We start from the raw sequence: 19,953 nt of genomic DNA on the forward strand, positions 1-19,953 counted from the left end.
TCACTGATGCAATAAGCATGAACTTGGGCAAACTGGGAGATGGTGAGGGACAGGGAGGCCAGGTGTGCTGCAGTCCATGGGGTTGCAAAGAGTCAGACACGACTGGGTGACTAATCAACAAAAAATTCATGTTGAAGCCCCAGCCCCAGTGTGATGGTATGTGGACTTGGGGCCACTGAGGCTGTTAATTAGGTTCAAGTGAAGTCCCGACGGTGCAGCCTGCATGATTGGGTCAGTGCTCTTCTAAGGACAGCCACCCGGCATCTTGCTCTCTCTCCTGCTGTGTGAGGACACAGTGAGGAAGAGAGCCTTCACCAGGGGACCAGATTGGATGGCACCTTAATTGTGGACTTCCGTGCCTCCACAACTGTAAGAAATTAAAGTCCAATTATTCAAGTCACCAAGTCTGTGCCATTTTGTTATAGAAACTCAAGCTCACTAAGACACCACCACTACTCAATTACAAATACATAAACAGAAAGAAATTATGTTGTTCTTTTTTTTCCTGGAAATGTTATATCTACTTCAATTCGCTGATGAAATTTTTACACTAATATAGTGTTTATGTCTTTATGTTGAAAGTCTTTTATGTCTCTCTATAACTCTCTACACATATAATTAAACACTAATTTTTCATTTCCTGTGATCATAGGCTTCAGATGTTAGAAGAGATTTTATGAGTTATTATTACTGTTACTACCATGTGGATACAACAATATGGGATAAATTTTTAATTGAAATTTATTTATTTTAATTGGAGGTTAATTACAATATTGTATTGGTTTTGCCATACTTCTTAAAGCTTTTTATCTTGAAATAATTATAGATTCCCTAGGAAGTTGCAAAAATCGTACAGAGAGGTCCTACGTCCTCTTCACCCAGGTTCCACCAGGGGTTACATCTTCATGGCTGTAATGTTAGCATTAGACAATTGACATCGATCCTCTGCACGTGTGTAGTTCTGTTACTTTATCCCATGCGTAGATTGGTGCAGGCACCACCACAATCACGGTACAGAGCTCCCTCGTCATCTGAAGACCTCCAGCGCACCACCCCTTCATTGTCCACCCTTTTCCCGTCAACCATCTCCTCGCTGTAAAGTTTAGCCACTCAGTCATGACTCCTTGTGATCCCGTGGACTGTAGCCTGCCAGGCTCCTCTGTCCATGGGGATTCTCCAGGTCAATAAGACTGCAGTGGTTTGCCATGCCCTCCTCCAGGGGATCTTCCCAACCCAGGGTTTGAACCCAAGTCTCTTGCATTGCAGGTGGATTCCTTATCATCTGAGCTACCTGGGAAGCCCATCTCTGAACCTCTGGCAAGTACTAATTTGTTCTCTCTATAGCTTTGCCATTTTTGTGAATAATATTTAACAAGAATGATATATCATGTGACATTTTGAGATTGGATATTTTACTTCAGCTTAATTTCCTTGAGACACATGTAATACATACAAGCTGCTGCCTGTAAATAATGTAAATATGGACACTTGTGTGTCAGTGTTTATGTAGAAATAAATTTCAGTTTATCTGGAATAATGCTTAGAAGTGCAGTTTGAGTTATATGGTAGCATATGTTTAGTTCCTTTAGAAACTGCATAAATCTTCTCTCTTAAAACTTCTCCTTACCTTCCCTACTTATAATAGAACTGTCTTAACTATTTCCTCCATATACAGTAAAGACCACATCAGAAAAATATTAATTTTTGCTTCAACTGTCAACTATAATATAGAAAATCAAGAGGAGGAAGTCTGTTGTATTTACTCACGTTTTCCTCCTATTTTATTGTTCTTTTCCTGTTGTTTCCAGATTCCTTCTTTTATCATTTCCTTTCTGTTTCAATAATTTTGTTTAGCCATTCTTTAAGGTAGGTCAATGGACCACAAATTCTTAGTTTTCATTCTTCTGAGGCTGTTTTGAGTCACCCTTCATTCTTGAAAGATGCCTTCACTGTATACAGAATTCTGGGTTAAGATTTCTTTCCCTTTAGCATTAAACAATGTTACAACCCTTCCTTCTGAACACCATGGTTTATAATGAGAAACTTACCATTGTTCACATCACTTTTCCCCCACGAATATCACAGCTTTCAGGCATTTTTGTGTTTGTCTTTTGGAAGTTTGACTATGATGTATCTTGGCTTGGGTTTCATTGGGTTCCTCTTATTTGGGGTTTGTTTAGTTCTTGAATCAGTAGGTTTGTGTCTTTTGCCAAATTCTGAGGGTTTTCAGTCATTGTTTCCTGGAACAGTTTTTCACCCTTTCCTCTCTCCTCCTCTCCTTTGGGACTCACTGCTGCTTTGCCTTGAGTCCCTGGTGTGATGGACGGTGGAGCCGGGGGAGTCTTAAAGGGTGAGGAGGGAAAAGTTGGAAGCTTGAAATCCAGAAGCTTGGAGAAGGGCTCTGCCCCCACACCCCCCAGTCACCCCTGCAGACGAGTTCTGCACCTCCTCCTGCAAAGCAGAAGCCGGAGGAGCCACTTCCATCGCATTCTATCAACGGAGCCTCCTGGCAGCATAGTTCACGACCGCCTGTGCCAGCACGGGCACCCGGCTGAGGTGGTGTCTGCCAGACCCCTCCACCGAAAAGGCCCTGCCTCCTCTTTCCACACTGTCCTCTTTGGAAGTCAAGCATACGAGGTGGGAAATATGGCACCAGCCTTGAGGATGCAGCGTCTACACAAATCATTCTGCAAGGGAGACTTGTCTTTTCTCCTGCCGGGGTCCTGCCCCGGCTGATCCAGGGTATTCGAAGCGGGGACAGCGTCGGCGACCTATTTATTTAAATATTTTATCAAAGATATAAAGAGTAATAGGATGAGGATAGCTCAGTAGGAAAATCTAGTGGAGAAAAGAGGCCGAGTAGCTTGGTTTACGCGGGAGACCAATAAAACTTCAAGGCAAGAAGTGTGCACCACTTACGTAGGCCGCAGGCGTCCTTCCGTTCTCCCGAAGGAGAGGAGACACTGAGGCCTCCCCGGTCGGATCTTAGAAGCCCAGGCATAATTAGCAAGCATGGCGGGTTCCGTGCTCCAGATGGAGACTCAGCCAGAATTTGAGAGAGAGAGCGACATGGGGAGACCAAGTTTCAGTGAACAAGGCCCGCACTTTATTTTCCAAAGTAGTTTTTATACCTTAATTACGCATAGAGGATAATGGGGGAAGGGGTGGAGTCATGCAAGGACAGCAGTTCCTGGTTCTAATCGAAGCCAGGCTTTCAATCTTATCATATGCAAAAGTTCAGGTGAATTACATCATCTTCTGGCCAGGAGGCCTGTTAACATTTTAAGACACTTATTTTTCTCTAAAGGTGATTATTCTAAAGTCAGGCATCAGCCTCCAAAAAGCACTGGACAAAGCTGCATTCCTACAGGGCAAAGGTGAGGTGGGCTCAATCAAAAAAAGACTTAACTCAAGGATCCAAGTTTACAAACATTGAGGCTACTACTTACATTTCTATACACCCATTATATCAATCAATACACTGCCAAGGACACAGTAGGTAAGGAGTATGGAGACTTAGCAGGAAACATTGGCCCAATAAGTGAAAAACCCTTCACCAATACAATTTCTAATCAATCTTTTAACTACTCAAAGGAATCTGTGTTTAGACAGTTTAGAACATCTCCTGCCTCTCACAGTTGGGAGGCTCTGAACAATCACATGTGGCCGGAAAAACCTATTCAGGCAGGCTAGAGGATTTCCAAAGGAGTTTGTAGGTTGAAACACTGTCACACCCAGGAATTATTAACTGGAGCTGTAAGCTAACTCTTTTTTCAGAGAGAGGTAGTGGGGACAGCCCCCCGTAAAGTCAGAGGTGTAGGTGAAGGCACAAAGCAGAAAGTAGGCAGACTCTTTTTGGGGGTAGATGCTCGAGAATTTCCAGGGGAACTCCTGAGGCTCGATCCTGCCTTTGCGTATGCCAAGCCTCCTTCCTCATGACCTTTGCCACGGGCGGAGCTCACTCCCAGCATTCTCCCTCATTTATTAAGGTAGCCAATCATTTACTTAGACCAGGATGGTCTTAAAAAATATTTGTTTTATATTTTGGATGATAATTCAGTATAACTTCCCTTAATTCGCTGCTCGGATTGCTCCAGCTTTGGCCCCTGGAGCTCCTGCAGTCTGTTCCTGTGAGCTCCTTTAACACACCCCAAAGCACTTCGGGTTCTTTTGTTTCATTTTTCACATCCTCATATTCTGGTCTTACAAGATAGTTCAAGTTCATCTTGTATATTTCTCGCTCCAGTCCTAGAATAGCTGTTTCTGCAAGGAACGTCGGTTCCCTTTACGGGGGAATGGTTTTAGAAACCAAGATCTAACAAAAAAGCTGAAAATATACCCATTAGACTTAGCAACTAGAGTGGTTTTGAGGGCATGGTGGGGTCGGAACTAAGACTGAAGTGAGTTGAGAAAATAAGTGAGAAGATAGGAGTAGAGACCACCCTTTTTTAAGAAGCTTGGCATCAAGGGGTGGGAAAGGGCAGAATATCATTGTCTTCACATGATTGCTGTGCAAATTAAATCAAATCACACATATGAAAATAGTTTGTAAATAATCAATTATAACAGTAAAAGGAGGCCAAGCTTCGAAACAGATAAGCCTAATTCTAAGCCCAGTTCTGTTACTTAAAAACCATTTTAAAAAGAGCTCCATTTCCTCAGTCTCAAATGGAAATATTTATTCAACTTGAACTGCTGGCACCAGGATTAGTCATACATATGAAAACTCTCCTCCAGTAAAGGAGAGTCACATACCCTTAGAGGAAGCTAATTCTCTGTAAACTGGACCTTGGAGGAAGAGGAGGGAAAAATTAGAAGCTGTATATATAATATTTAGTGTAAAAATTTTGCATTGTTTATACTCTTTCATCAAGCCTGAGATTTCTATATCTCTATACTTTCACACTTGCTGCTGCTGCTGCTGCTGAGTCGCTTCAGTCATGTCTGACTCTGTGTGACCCCATAGACGGCAGCCACCAGGCTCCCCCATCCCTGGGATTCTCCAGGCAAGAACACTGGAGTGGGTTGCCATTGCCTTCTCCAATGCATGAAAGTGAAAAGTGAAAGTGAAGTCGCTCAGTCGTGTCCGACTCTTAGCAACCCCATGGACTGCAGCCTACCAGGCTCCTCCGTCCATGGGATTTTCCAGGCAAGAGTACTGGAGTGGGGTACCATTGCCTTCTCCGACTTTCACACTTAGTTCTAGTTAATAGAATCCTTTTAAAATTTACCTATTGCTCTTAGAAGACAAGGGATTAACCCCTGGTATGGCATGGAGATATGAGGCTGAAGGCCTCAGTCATCTGGGAGACAGACCATCCACAGGGCATAAACCACGACACCTGTTGGGATATTGGCCCTCAGGTCTGATTTACACCTTTTACAAAATCTGTCACCAACCTGTTCTGCATCTTATTAGAATTATGCTTGTGTGGTCATCGTTTCATATGAAGTCTCTGTTAAGATATCTAAACTTCAAAATGTTTAATGTTTTCTCTTTGGAAATGTAATCACTAATTTCAGAACATGCTGGTTAACTCATCATAAATGATAGCTGCTTTTATGTATAAAAAAGCCTGAACCCCTTAGTGTAGATGGAAGCTCTTCATGACTCAGACTGAACTCCCCCTCCAGGCGCGGCTGGATAGGAAATAACTTGGTGAACTTGGAGATGGGCAATAGATTCATCATCTCAAAGCACTGTGACTAAGGTCTGGCTTCATCACGGGAGGCACACCCTGATATCAAGACTGGTTCCTTCTGCCTAAGCGGCCGGGTCAGCATCCTTTCATCTGCAACACGTCACATGGTGCTCTCAGCGTCAACGTTCTGTTCTGGGTGAGGAGGAGTGTGATATGTTTCCGGGTCATGCTTGTACATATGGAAAACACAGGAAGAGGGACATAAAATGCACAATTCATGGAAGGTGTGGGGGGAGGACGTGTGAAATACATTCATTTCAGTTCAGTTCATTCGCTCAGTCATGTCCGACTCTTTGCAACCCCACGAATCACAGCATGCCAGGCCTCCCTGTCCATCACCAATTTTCGGAATTCACTGAGACTCACGTCCATCGAGTCAGTGATGCCATCCAGCCATCTCATCCTCTGTCGTCCCCTTCTCCTCCTGCCCCCAATCCCTCCCAGCATCAGAGTCTTTTCCAATGAGTCAACTCTTCGCATGAGGTGGCCAAAGGACTGGAGTTTCAGCTTTAGCATCATTCCTTCCAAAGAAATCCCAGGGCTGATCTCCTTCAGAATGGACTGGTTGGATCTCCTTGCAGTCCAAGGGACTCTCAAGAGTCTTCTCCAACACCACACTTCAAAAGCATCAATTCTTCGGCGCTCAGCCTTCTTCACAGTCCAACTCTCACATCCATACATGACCACAGGAAAAACCATAGCCTTGACTAGACAGACCTTTGTTGGCAAAGTAATGTCTCTGCTTTTGAATATGCTATCTATGTTGGTCATAACTTTCCTTCCAAGGAGTAAGCGTCTTTTAATTTCATGGCTGCAGTCACCATCTGCAGTGATTTTGGAGCCCCCCAAAAAAGTCTGACACTGTTTCCACTGCTTCCCCATCTATTTCCCATGAAGATCCGGATGCCATGATCTTCGTTTTCTGAATGTTGAGCTTTAAGCCAACTTTTTCACTCTCCACTTTCACTTTCATCAAGAGGCTTTTGAGTTCCTCTTCACTTTCTGCCATAAGGGTGGTGTCATCTGCATATCTGAGGTTATTGATATTTCTCCCAGCAATCTTGATTCCAGCTTGTGTTTCTTCCAGCCCAGCGTTTCTCATGATGTACTCTGCATAGAAGTTAAATAAGCAGGGTGACAATATACAGTGTTGACATACTCCCTTTCCTATTTGGAACTAGTCTGTTGTTCCATGCCCAGTTCTAACTGTTGCTTCCTGACCTGCATACAAATTTCTCAAGAGGCAGGTCAGGTGGTCTGGTATTCCCATCTCTTTCAGAATTTTCCACAGTTTATTGTGATCCACACAGTCAAAGGCTTTGGCATAGTCAATAAAGCAGAAATAGATGTTTTTCTGGAACTCTCTGCTTTTTCCATGATCTAGCAGATGTTGGCAATTTGATGTCTGGTTCCTCTGCCTTTTCTAAAAGCAGCTTGAATATCAGCAAGTTCACAGTTCACATATTGCTGAAGCCTGGCTTGGAGAATTTTGAGCATTACTTTACTAGCATGTGAGATGAGTGCAATTGTGTGGTAGTTTGAGCATTTTTGGCATTGCCTTTCTTTGGGATTGGAATGAAATTTGACCTTTTCCAGTCCTGTGGCCACTGCTGAGTTTTCCAAATTTGCTGGCATATTGAGTGCAGCACTTTCACAGCATCATCTTTCAGGATTTGAAATAGCTCAACCAGAATGCCATCACCTCCACTAGCTTTGTTCGTAGTGATGCTTTCTAAGGCCCACTTGACTTCACATTCCAGGATGTCTGGCTCTAGGTCAGTGATCACACCATTGTGATTATCTGGGTCGTGAAGATCTTTTTTGTACAGTTCTTCTGTGTATTCTTGCCACCTCTTCTTGATATCTTCTACTTCTGTTAGGTCCATACCATTTCTGTCCTTTATCAAGCCCATCTTTGCATGAAATGTTCCCTTGGTATCTCTAATTTTCTTGAAGAGATCTCTAGTCTTTCCCATTCTGTTGTTTTTCTCTCTTTCTTTGCATTGATCGCTGCACTTATTTCATTCCTCAGCAACAGCTGATCCGCCTTAACAAGGCTGCCAGTTCTTTGCTGTCACACAGACAATGGGGCTGGGCTTGTCAGGCGGAAGAATCTGGCTGCCAGTGGAGGAGACGTAAGAGATGCGAGTTGGATCCCCTGGAGGAGGGCATGGCGACCCACTCCACTATTCTTGCCTGGAGAATCCTGTGGTCAGGAGCCTGGCGGACTACAGTCCATGGGGTCACAAAGAGTCGTACACGACTGAAGTGACTGAGCACAAAAGCAGATGATAGGGCCACGTAGGAAGTATTTTCCAATGTGTCAATTTTCAAATGAAAGCTTTTCTTGACTGCACTGATAAACATTTCTGTGTTACCCCAGATGTACTCAGTCCAATGCTAATCCTATATATTCAGGTGGGGCAGCCCTGCGTTTAGTCTGATTTGCTGAACAGGCGGCTGAGATTTGGAATCTCCCCATTAATATTCTGTTCCTTCTTGAAACTGGACATTTGGGGTCACATTTCTTACTCCCCTGAAGTTTCCTACTTTTTAAAAAGAGGAAGTGAAAATTAAAGCCATTTTTAAAAGCAATTCATTTTGCTGTCACGTGCATTTTTTTTCCTCCTAGGAAAATAAAATATTGAAAAACTATTCTGAAGTCAGCATTGCTGGAACAGCACATTTCAAACAAGGACGCTGGTCACTATGCATTTCTCAAACCCGCGGGAGCTCTGGAATCTCTAGCACTCTTCCCTAGTACTTAAGATTCTCGCCAGTCTTGGCCTAACCCATTTGTGTGGATTAAAAATTCTTCAAACTCATTTGTCCTTTTCTATATCAGTGTCTTTGTTCCTACTCCTCTTTAGATGGAAAAAGCATCCGTCCCCCACCAGTTGCTAAATGCTGAAATCCTTCCCATCTTTTAAGGCCAATATTCAAATATTTATTTTAAGCTTTTAAAATATCTCTAGCTAGAAGTGATATCTTTCTTCTGTCTCTGAAGCTCTGTATTTATATTTATCTTGGTGCAAAATTAATTTTCAGTATACATTGGCAGTAGCCATGGCGAACATGGGGAGGAGTTAGCTCATTCATTCACAAATATTTATTATATATCTAAGGAGCTGAGACCTGGATTCAGCATTAATTCTGTCACTATTCAACTGTGTAATCTTGGGTAAGTGATTTCACATGTTCATTTCAAATGTAATTATTTACAGATAATTCCTACTTGTTTTTATTCCTTACAATACCCTTAGAGACTGTTCATTTTTTGTGGCCTCCAAGAGGCCTGAACCATACTTGCCCAGGACAAAAGCACAGTGATGATGTTTTTCAATTGATGAGTACATTTCCTGTAACCCTAACTCTGACAGTCCCTGGGTAAAAAGGATGAAGGAGATTCCTGGTACTTTTTCTAGGGATCGTAGCTGCTTATTCCTTGCTCTTTCTACACTTTTCTATTGAGAAGAATAACATTAGCAAGATGGCTTCAATGCTGCCTCTTCCATAGCAGTGTATGTAAATATTACAGAAATTGATAGGAATACTCCAATGGGGTGATGACTCTTCTTGTCCATTAGATAGTTAAACATGCTGTGAGTGTATATTACAGGGTGTTCTCCATCTGGTCAAGAATAGTGACTGGTGAATTTCATGTTTATTATATTCAAAACACCAGTCACAACAGGTTTTGGAGAATCTTATTTCTTTCAATGAGGAAAGAAGAAAAAGAAACAGCTGAGAAGATAGGGAAAGGAATAAAACATTTCTGCTGATAACTGTCAAAATCTAGAACCTGCACAGTTATGGACAAAGCAATTTCACTTCTGGAAATCCCTCATAAAGAAATGCCGGCAAGAGACAGCAAACATAAGAGGTACAATGATTTCCATTGTAGTATTACTCGAAATAGCAAAGAGATAAACTATATGGACAAACGAGGGAACAGTACACAACATATGCTTTAAAATAAGGTAGATCCATGTGCACTCATGGCTTTCCAGGTGGCTCAGGGGTAAGGAATCTGCCTGCAAAGCAGGAGACACGGGCTCGATCTCTGGGTCAAGAAGATCCCCTGGAGAAGGAAATGGCAACCCACTAAAGTATTCTTGACTGGTAAGTCCCACGGACAGAGAGCCTGGTGGGTTACAGTCCGTGGGGTCACAAAAGAGTCAGATATGACTTAGCCCCTAAACAACAACATTATGCACTTCTGTAGAAAATTCTTAATACCAATAGATTACACTAAAAAAAAAGACAAATTGTAAACAATACATCATATAACTTAACTGTTCTAAAAAAATTAAAACCAGCTATGTATATTTTACATGTTGGTTTAGATATAAATATATGCATACATATAAACTTTTTTCATGTTGAAAAAAATTTGAAAAGGCATACATAAAATTTATGAGTGCTTCCTTCTGGGCTTGGGAAATAGGTACTGAAGTAAAGACCTAACTTATGAAACCTGTTCTGTGTTTCTGAAAAGCCACCTCATAGGATTGTGGTGAGAATTAAATTTCATGCATGAATAGTGACTGTAGGGCTTCCCAGGGGTTCAGTGGTAAAGAATCCGCCTGCCAATGCAGGAAACTTGGGTTCGACTCTTGGGTGGGGAAGATGCCCTGGAGAAGGAAATGGCCAACACGCTCCAGTCTTCTTGCCGGAAAATCGCGTGGACAGGAGCCTGGCAGGCTATTCCATGGGCTTTCAGAGTCAGATGTGACTTAGCAACTAAACATCGACAAAGTGACTGTAAAACTGTTGGTCTGCAGAAAGCACTAAATACATTTTTTAATAAAAACTATTTAAAAAAAAAAGGTGCTTCATTTTAAATTTTAAAAATAAAACAAACAAGATAAAATACAACTAGGGCAGTGGTTATATGAATTAGTACCAGGGTTATGGGACAGTCTCAAATCTTACTAAACAATAGCTGCGAAAGGAGCAGAGATGTGGAGAAAGGGTTACGGGGATCAATCGCGCCCCCTGGTGGTTGACTGCCGCCTAGCCAGAATGTGGATAAAACAAAGAAAACGATGCATCTACCTTGATTTCTCACTCTGGGGAGAACTGTTGTAGCATCCTAAGGTCTTTTACGCCCATGACCTTAGCGTCCTTAATCTTCAGACGCTACTTTTGCTTTTATCAGTTAAGTGGCATGGGCAATCCAGCAGCAGTACTGGTTAAGCCTATGTTTCTGCTCTCTCCGCTAGATTTTTCCCTCCTGGGCGTGTACAAACAGGGTCCCCTCCTTCCAACCTCAGTCTCAGCATTACCTCCTTTATGCAATCTTTTCTCACTTTCACAGATGATAAGACCCTAATGAGAAAAATTAGCTGTATTGAGCAAATGTATGTAGATATACTGTGTGTGTGGATTTATTTACATATTATATTCGTGTATATTTTTCAGTAAGCTTCCCTGATGGTGCTAATGGTAAAGAATCCACCTGTTAATGCAGGAGACGCAAGAGGCACGGGTTCCATCCTTGGGTTGGGGAGATCCCCTGGAGGAGGCCACAGCAACCGACTCCAGTATTCTTGCCTGGAGAATCCCATGGACAGAGGAGCCTAGCAGGCTACAGTTCATGGGGTCGCAAGAGCTGGGCACAACTTAGCTACTAAACCATCACCATGCTTGGTTTAATTCTCTGCTGTTGGTCTCTTGAAATTACTGTTCTTTACCAAGGGCCATGTATTTTCATTTCACTGGGCCTCATGCAACATAGAACTTTCAATTAACACTTATGACTCTATATTGTATATGTGTTTTCAGGTAAACTTGCAATTCTATTGTATATAATTATTATTCTAGATGAGGAAAAGGCTTTGATTGACTAAGGAACTTTTTCAGGGCCCCACAGCTGGTGTACTGTAGACTCAGAGCCTGCCTACTGGTTGTAAGAATTTCTCATGTACATCAGGATCCCTGTAGGGCCTACTGAAAGTATAGATTCCTAAACTGCAGTCCAGGATTTACTAAAACCTGATTTTTAGAGGCATGGTCTTGGAATCTGCGCCTTAAGTAACTCTTCCACTGGCTTAGAGAAGAAAGTCTGTATTCAATTCATCTCCAGTCTTAGAACCTAGCATAGGCCTTCACTCACAGCAGTCACTTAATAAAGGTCATGCTGATTAATTAGGCTTCTGTTGTGACACAGCTGGTAAAGAATCCGCCTGCAATGCGGGAGACCTGGGTTCAGTCCCTGGGTTGGGAAGATCCCCTGGAGGAGGGAAAGGCTACCCACTCCAGGATTCTGGCCTGGAGGATTCTCAAAGAGTTGGACACCATGGAGTGACTTATTCACTCACTTATGCTGATTAAGTATCGTTCAGTTACAGAAAGACCAAGTATTGCTTTTGTAGAAGAGCACCAGTGTTTTCAATTCCAGAGCCTGGAGAATTTTACACAAAGAAGGTCTCATCAGCAGCTGGACTACGGACATTTTTGCTTCCCATTGAACATTCGCATAGAATCTCTGGATATAAAACCTTTAAGATGGTGCAATTTGTAAGGTTTCAGAAGATCTTTTCTGGCCAAAGAATCAAAATCACAAATACACAGTGTTGTCAACGGGATATTATTCAACCTGATATTTTGTATTGGGAATTTGATTCTTGAGCTCAGAATTTAACAAATTAAATACTTTGCAGACTTGGAAGTCAGGAAGAAACAAAACACATCTAGAATGTTCATGACCAGACAGAAGCCTATACAGTCATTTAAAAATACTAGAAAAAACTTTTAACATGAAAAAATCCTGATAATAGATATCAAAGATTAAATTATTTTACAGAGTGATCTTAATTCTTTTAAAATGTATGAGTATAAAAATATATCAAATCATGGTGCGACTAAGGATAATTTATTAATTTAATGTAACTTAAATAGGCTTCTTATTCTTTTTGATTAGAAATAAAACAAAACTCTTTATCTTATTTGCAAATGCTTTGCTCCCTTAGCTTAGGATTCCAGGAATCATTGATTGCTTTCTCTCACTCATTGCATCATAAGTCAAGATGCTAAATTCTGTCAGGTCTGCCTAGCAACTGCATCTAACCACTGTCTTCTTCTTCCTATCAATATTTTAAGTGTAAACGTTTAAAATAGCTTCCTCTATAGTTTCTCTGCTTCATGTCTCATTTCTTCAAGCATCTTTCACAATACCAGCAGAATCAACTTCCTAAAATATGTAGCAGATCATTCCCCCTCACTTTTCAAGACAATGAGAGCTGAAAAGTAAAAACAAACAAGAAAAAGCAGCATCTTTGAAACACTATTTGGAAAACCCAATGTCACATTGCAGAAGGAAATGGCAACTCTTGCCTGGAAAATCCCATGGAAGGAGGAGCCTGGTAGGCTACAATCCATGGGGTCGCAAAGAATCAGACATGACTGAGAGACTTCACTTTCTTTCTTTCTACAGTTCCTTTTGGAGAGGGAAATGGAAACCCAGTCCAGTGTTCTTGCCTGGAGAATCCCATGGAATGGGGGTGGTGGAGTGGTGGTGGTGCCTGGTGGGCTGCAGTCTATGGGGTTGCAAAGAGACGGATATGACTAAGCAACTAACACACACATACACAATGTCACATCTTAGGGTCTCTATTACTTACTAACAAAAAGGACGTGGGTGTTTGAAGCAGGGAGCGGTAGCACCCTTCCTGAAAAGCTTCCCTCAACTGGCTGTTGCTGATGGAGACAGGTGAAGCCTTGCGTCAGGCCTGCCTCTCATCTCATTCCCCAGTCACACGCCTGCTCTTGCCTGGGCTCCAGCCACGCCTGAGATGACCCATCACCCCCAGGTAGACAATCTTCTCGTGTCTCACTTACACAGTGTATTCTTTCAATCTGATGCCCACTTGAAATCCTGGTTCAAATTCTACCTTCTCTGCAAACTCTTTCAACATCAGGATTAGTCATCTCACCCTCCAGCTCCCTCCAGCTGAATGTTCACGTCCATTGCAGCTGTTGCGTAATTCTGTCAGCTTTTCACCCTTTGCGGATGCATCTACCTGCTCCACTGGAATGTGAGTTCTCACTGACTCAGAGGTATGCTATTTATGTTTTGCCTAACAAGTGATGGGGTGACCAAGTTTGTGATCCAGTTTGTGGAGGAGTCTGGTAAAGAATCTTCCTGCAATGCAGGAGACCCCAGTTCCATTCCTGGATCTGGAAGATCCACTGGAGAAGGGATAGGCTACCTACTCCAGTATTCTTGCCTGGAGTATTCCATGGACTGTATGGTTCATGGGGTCACAAAGAGTCAGACACGACTGAACAACTTTCACTTCCTCATTTTAGCACCAGAAGACCTGATTCAGAGAAACTTTTTAGGGCAAACCAAGCTGTACAACACAATGCAAAACCTGTAGAGGGTTATAAAGTGTCACTGAGATACTCAAGAACTTTTGACTAGCTTTTCTAAATGAATCTCTAAAGCTTTCTTCACTGTGTGGATCTTAGCCTATGATTCTTGGTTGATGTTACTGTGAAGTATTGAAGAGTATATTTCCTTGGTTATCCTACATTGAGAAAATTTATTTTTAAAGATTAATAAAACTTAAAGCTTAAAAAGTTAAATTAGTATTTTGAATATTAAAATATTTTAATCAGAGAGCTAATCTCAAAAGATAGAAGTTGAAATGCTGCTGGAAAGGGCTGAGTAGGAGGGAAGAAAAACAAAAGAATCCAAGCCTATATTATACAGTCTCTTCATTAAAATGCTATAGGATTCACTCCTTTGTTTCACAGCACTGTGTATAATTATAGTACACAAAACCTCCAGATCTTCCTGCGATTAGGCACTTAAAAATATCCATCCAGATTTTCAAAGCAAGTTTCACATATACGGTAATTATATCACACGAATGTACAGTTCTTGTACATTCATACTGTATCTATCATACCACTTTAAATATAGACCGTTTCTATTAGGGTTGGCTTAATCATTTTCATAATGATACCCTGGGAATTTCCTCATAGGGCGGGAAGTAAGCCTACCTGATGGCAGTTCAAGGTGCTAGATAGACACTTGACTTTGCAATATGTTTTAAAAGAGAAGTAAGAAAAACAGATTCAGAACTACTGGACACCTGTCCTACACACATACACCTTTGTTTTGGTAATGTATTTCCAGGCACTAAAAGAAATCAGTCCTGGGTGTTCATTGGAAGGGCTGATACTGAAGCTGAAACTCCAATATTTTGGCCACCTGATGCGAAGAGCTGACTCATTGGAAAAGACCCTAATGCTGAGAAAGATTGAGGGCAGGAGGAGAAGGGGACAACAGAGGATGAGATGGTTGGATGGCATCATAGACTCAGTGGACATGGGTTTGGGTGGACTCTGGGAGTTGGTGATGGACAGGGAGGACTGGTGGGCTGCAGTTCATGGGGTCGCAAAGAGTCAGACACGACTGAGCGACTGAACTGAACTCCAGGCACTGCTGGATGCTGGCACGTCACATGAATGGTGGGACAAACCATGGACTGAGATTCAGAAGACCTAGGCTTTGGTGTGATTCCTTTGGTCTCCAACAAGGGGATAACACATTTCATTGTAATTAACTGTGGCTAAAGACTCACGGGAATAATTGTGAAAGTGACTTCCAAGTCATAACGTTAGGGCACCATAATGGGACATTTTCAGTTAAGGGTGCCCATCTGAATAACCCGGGTGCTTTCCAAAATACAGGTGGGCCCCACTCCCAGGTCAATTAGGTCAGAATCTCCTGGGATAGGGATCAGGAATATACTTCTGTTCTAAAGGCCCACAGATACTTCTGATTTACTTGCCTTTTGACAAACTGTGGAGTGAGTGCAAGACCATCAGCTTTCTAGAATGATGGACCCACACCAAATGCTTTCCAAATCTCTTAATAATGCTCTCGCTTTGAAATACACATTGATTCATTGAGCCTCCGTTTCTCTAATTTGAAAACTGGAGATATAAATACTTCTTTGCATGGTTCTGGTGCAAAGATGTAGGTAAAACATCTAGGTCTGATGCCTGATAAGAAACCTACGCATCTGGGGTCTGATAAGTAAGTTAAATACATGCAGATCATAAGACAGAAGGGAGCATTGGAGACCGTAGCTAATTGGGGAATGCAAGCCTTAATGAAACATATTTTTTAATATTACTGTAAAGACTACCCTGGCCACATAAAACACATCTATAGGAATGACATCTGGTTTTTAGCCCTGACATACCGTTCAATAAATAACCAATCCTCAAGTACCACACATGAATTAAATATAAGACATAAAATCCTGAATTGTCTGAAAGTATGTTTCTATATGCAGGTGTAGGATGTATATATAATATATACAGGATTATATATTGATTCAACAAATATTCAGTGTTCATTATTTGCTAATGAGTCCAGATAGAGATACTTAAAAGAACTAGTTCAAAGAGTTTACCGTCAAGAGAGAGAGAGGAAGAAGATGAATTAAAACACGCCCATTACTAACAATGCGAATACTACCAAAACGAGGCTTCCGTGTCCATTTTTGCATTAACATTCTACCCAGGTATCTGTGACTATCTATACATACTTATACACAGTTTTTAAATATCACTAATGACTAGAAATATTTTAAATTTTAAGTATTTATTTTTAGAAACAGTATATTTTAACTAGATCAATATGATATGATATTTAACTAGATCAATATGATATAAAATATGATAGTTTGTTGTGAAATAAGAAGTCTTGCTGGATTAATCTAAGGTTCCTTCCAGGTTTAAGATTCTATAGTCAGAAAACAATCAATCATGGAATCATCACATAAGAGAAACCACTGACCAAATGCCTCAGCATCATTCTTAGAGTATTTCTTAACATATTGGGGAAAATTTCCATCATGTGAGATCGTCTCTCAACCTAAAAAGTACAAAACCTGGCAGCTTTTAGATTTAATTAAAATTGGACTTGCCCTCTGTCTTCACCACAGGTCAGCTTTTCTGCACTCACCTAAGTCTGAGCAAAATAATTCTGCACAGCCTACTGCTAACATTTATTTCAAATCACTTTTTAGTGGTTTGGGCAAGTTCTTGCTCTTAAGTTTTCATTTCCTCTTCCTTAAAACGGTGATGACCAGAACTGAGTAAGACTTGTCTCTGAAGACTCCATAATCTGACTGGAATTTTCTTCCGTAGCCTCCCTTCCCCATCCCGCTCCTCTTTCTGCACAGCCTGCTCCAGCCAAAACTGACCGGTTATTACTCACTCAGCGTCCTTCCCATCGGCATGCTTCAAACCCAGCCTTCTCCGGAATCTCCAACTTCTACTCCATTTCCAGCCTTGCCAACAATGTCGGCCCTTCTGGGAAACCTTTCCAGAATCTTTCTCAAAGAAAATGCTTGGGCTTTGGACTGAGTCAGACCCAGGTTCATATCTGATCTTCATTCAAACTAGTTGTTTATCGGTGGATTCTTTCAAAACGTCAGCATCTATATCTTGTCTATAAACAAAATCCCAGACTACAGCGCTGTTAGGAGGCTAGATTGCACAAACAGGGAACACAGGCGCTAACAACACGTCTCAGGTTCATCAGTGATTGCTTCCTGCCTTGAACTACGATCATTCCTTCTAAGTACTTACTGGATCGTTATTTGGGAAAGACAATTTGAGCTGGATCCCTACTCTCATTCTTTACACCAAAATACATTTTACATGAATCAAAATTTTAAATGTAAACAGCAACAAAAGAATGGAAGAAAAGACAGGTGAATTTACTGATGCTCTGGAGTGAAGGCCTTTCTAAGCAGGACACAATAATAAAAAGATTGTACAATAAAAAAACTGATGATAACTACATAAAAAATGTCAATATACCTACAGCAAAAAAATTAAAATAAAAGTTAAGTTATATCAAATGGATGAAGGGCTAACTTTCTTAATTTATAGAGTCCTTGTATATCAAGGAAAAATGCTGCATACTCTAATAGGAAAAATACACAAAGAATTTGGTCAGGTAGCAAATATACATGACTAGTAAGTGTGAAAAGATATTCCTTTTTGCTAATAAAGAAATATGGAAAGTGAAAGTCAGTAGTGTCCGACTCTTTGCCACCCCATGGACTGTAACCTGCCAGGCTCCTCTGTCCAAAGAATTCTCCAGGAAAGAATACTGGAGCGGGTAGCTGTTCCCTTCATTCCCCCTCTCCAGTGGATCTTCCCAAGCCAGGGATTGAACCCAGGTCTCCCACATTGCAGGTGGAGTCTTTAGCTCCTGAGCTACCAGGGAAACCCAAGAATACTGGAGTGGGTAGCCTATCCCTTCTCCACGGGATCTTCCTGACCCAGGAATTGAACCGGGGTCTCCTGCATTATAGGCAGATTTTTTTTACCAGCTAAGCTACCAGGGAAGCCCATAAAGAAATATAAATTAAAGCAAAGAGATAGTTTTTAACCTATTGTTAGGGTAAAAATTAAAAAGATAATATCTGATGTTGGTAATGGTGTAGGGGCACAGGCTTTCTCATGCACTGTTTTGGGGGTACAGATTGGTGCTACTTCCGTTGCGTTCAACTTAGCAAATTTTCTAAAATAAACAAAGGGACATTCCTTTGACTCACTCCTTGCACTGCTAGAAATTTAGCTTAGAAATAAATTCAAGACCTACACTATAATGAGTTAGAGCTAGTTGCAAACTTTTTGTAATAGAAAAAAAAAGTTATTTGTTAATCAGTTCAGTTCAGTCGCTCAGTCATGTCCGACTCTCTGCGACCCCATGGACGCCAGCACGCCAGGCCTCCCTATCCATCACCAACTCCCGGAGTCCACTCAGACTCATAATAATGCCTGATAAACTGAGTTATAATGTCTACCAAACATGGACCTCCACACAGTTATTAAAAATGCATGACGTGGATGAGGATATTTCTAACAAATATTAATGGAGGAAAACTGATGTCATCTGTATGAATTGAAATGTGGGAGTAGGGTGGGTTGAGTTTGTATCAATATACATACACACAGTGCAATTTTTTTTTAGAAAAATAATAAGTAACTGAGAAGTGCTTACTTTTAGGAAGAACTGTGTGGGGAGGAAGGGGATAGGTGGAATAGAGGGATATTTTTATTATAAGCCTTTCTCAACCAGTCTATGGCCTGGATGTAGTAATCATAGCTGTATATTAATCTAAATTATATGTACATGATAGACAGCTCATCCTTTGTGGGCATTCATTCTCAGCTTATCAGCTAAGACAACTGAAGGGGCCCAAAGTTTTGAGCACTGGATATAGTTTGTTAACTAGATTAAGAAATACAATTTACTATTGTGTAGAAATTTAAACACTTTTTAGAAAGAAGGGCCTTCACACCGAAAGACTGGAACCACTGGTGACAGAGAGGGATAAAAATAAGACACGTCTAACTATGATGGGAGCTCCTTATTCTGTTGAAGGGGTAGGTGTGACTTTAAGAAAGATCTGTGATATTTCAACCCCACCTTGACAAGCGATCTGAAAATGTGGCGTAGTACCTACCTTCAGTTCCAACATCTGGAAAGTTTCAAACATCAGCAGCACTTATCACTGCTTAGAATGAATGACCTAATCATGTTTATAAGTAAATGAAATAAATAAATGAAATCTATTTTCTAACAGTGAAAATGTGGCTCTATGCTCTTCCCTGGTCACTTAGACGGTAAAGAATCTGCCAGCAATATGGGAGACCCAGGTTTGATCCCTGGGTTGGGAAGATCCCCTGGAGAAGGGGATGGCCACCCACTCCAGTATTCTTACCTGGAGAATCCCATGGCGGAGGAGCCTGGTGGGCTACAGTCCAGGAGGTCGCAAAGAGTCTGGGGACAGAGTGACTAACACTAAGATAAGACACGCTCTTATCAGTTCTCAGATCTGAATGCATTCAAACTTACAAACAGAAGTGGTCTTGAACTTCAGGCCAGCCTAACCCCACCTGGAACTCTTAGGGGTCGCTCGCACAGTCACCCTGGGGAGGAGCAGGGCCCCTGCTGCCACTTACGTCATGTATGTGAAAAAGGTGCTTAGCGGCTCCAGGGAGTGATTCCGGAAATACTCAAACTCTCTGCAGAGCTTTTTCCTCATCTCCGTGTCAATAACAGAAACAGTAAGAGGAGTGGCTTGATTAGCCAAGAAGTTCCCATAATCCGTGGTCTGGAGATGAATTTTCAGATCTGAAATTAAACAAAGCACCAGATCACGTTAAATTTGGAACACGCATGAAAAAGCTTTACAACACTGAC

The 19,953-nt window shown here is 41.5% G+C and overlaps 1 protein-coding gene across 1 annotated transcript in view; it reads right to left on the reverse strand.

Annotated features, from left to right (window-relative positions):
• Positions 1 to 19,953, reverse strand: part of ATP6V0D2 (ATPase H+ transporting V0 subunit d2) — a 56,165-nt gene that overhangs the window by 22,393 nt on the left and 13,819 nt on the right. The window contains exon 2 of the mRNA XM_061439452.1: positions 19,713 to 19,884. Coding sequence (XP_061295436.1) covers positions 19,713 to 19,884 — 172 coding nt within the window. The remainder of the gene's footprint in view (positions 1 to 19,712; positions 19,885 to 19,953) is intronic.

The sequence above is a fragment of the Bos javanicus genome, chromosome 14, assembly GCF_032452875.1.
Source record: "Bos javanicus breed banteng chromosome 14, ARS-OSU_banteng_1.0, whole genome shotgun sequence".
NCBI lineage: Eukaryota > Metazoa > Chordata > Mammalia > Artiodactyla > Bovidae > Bos > Bos javanicus.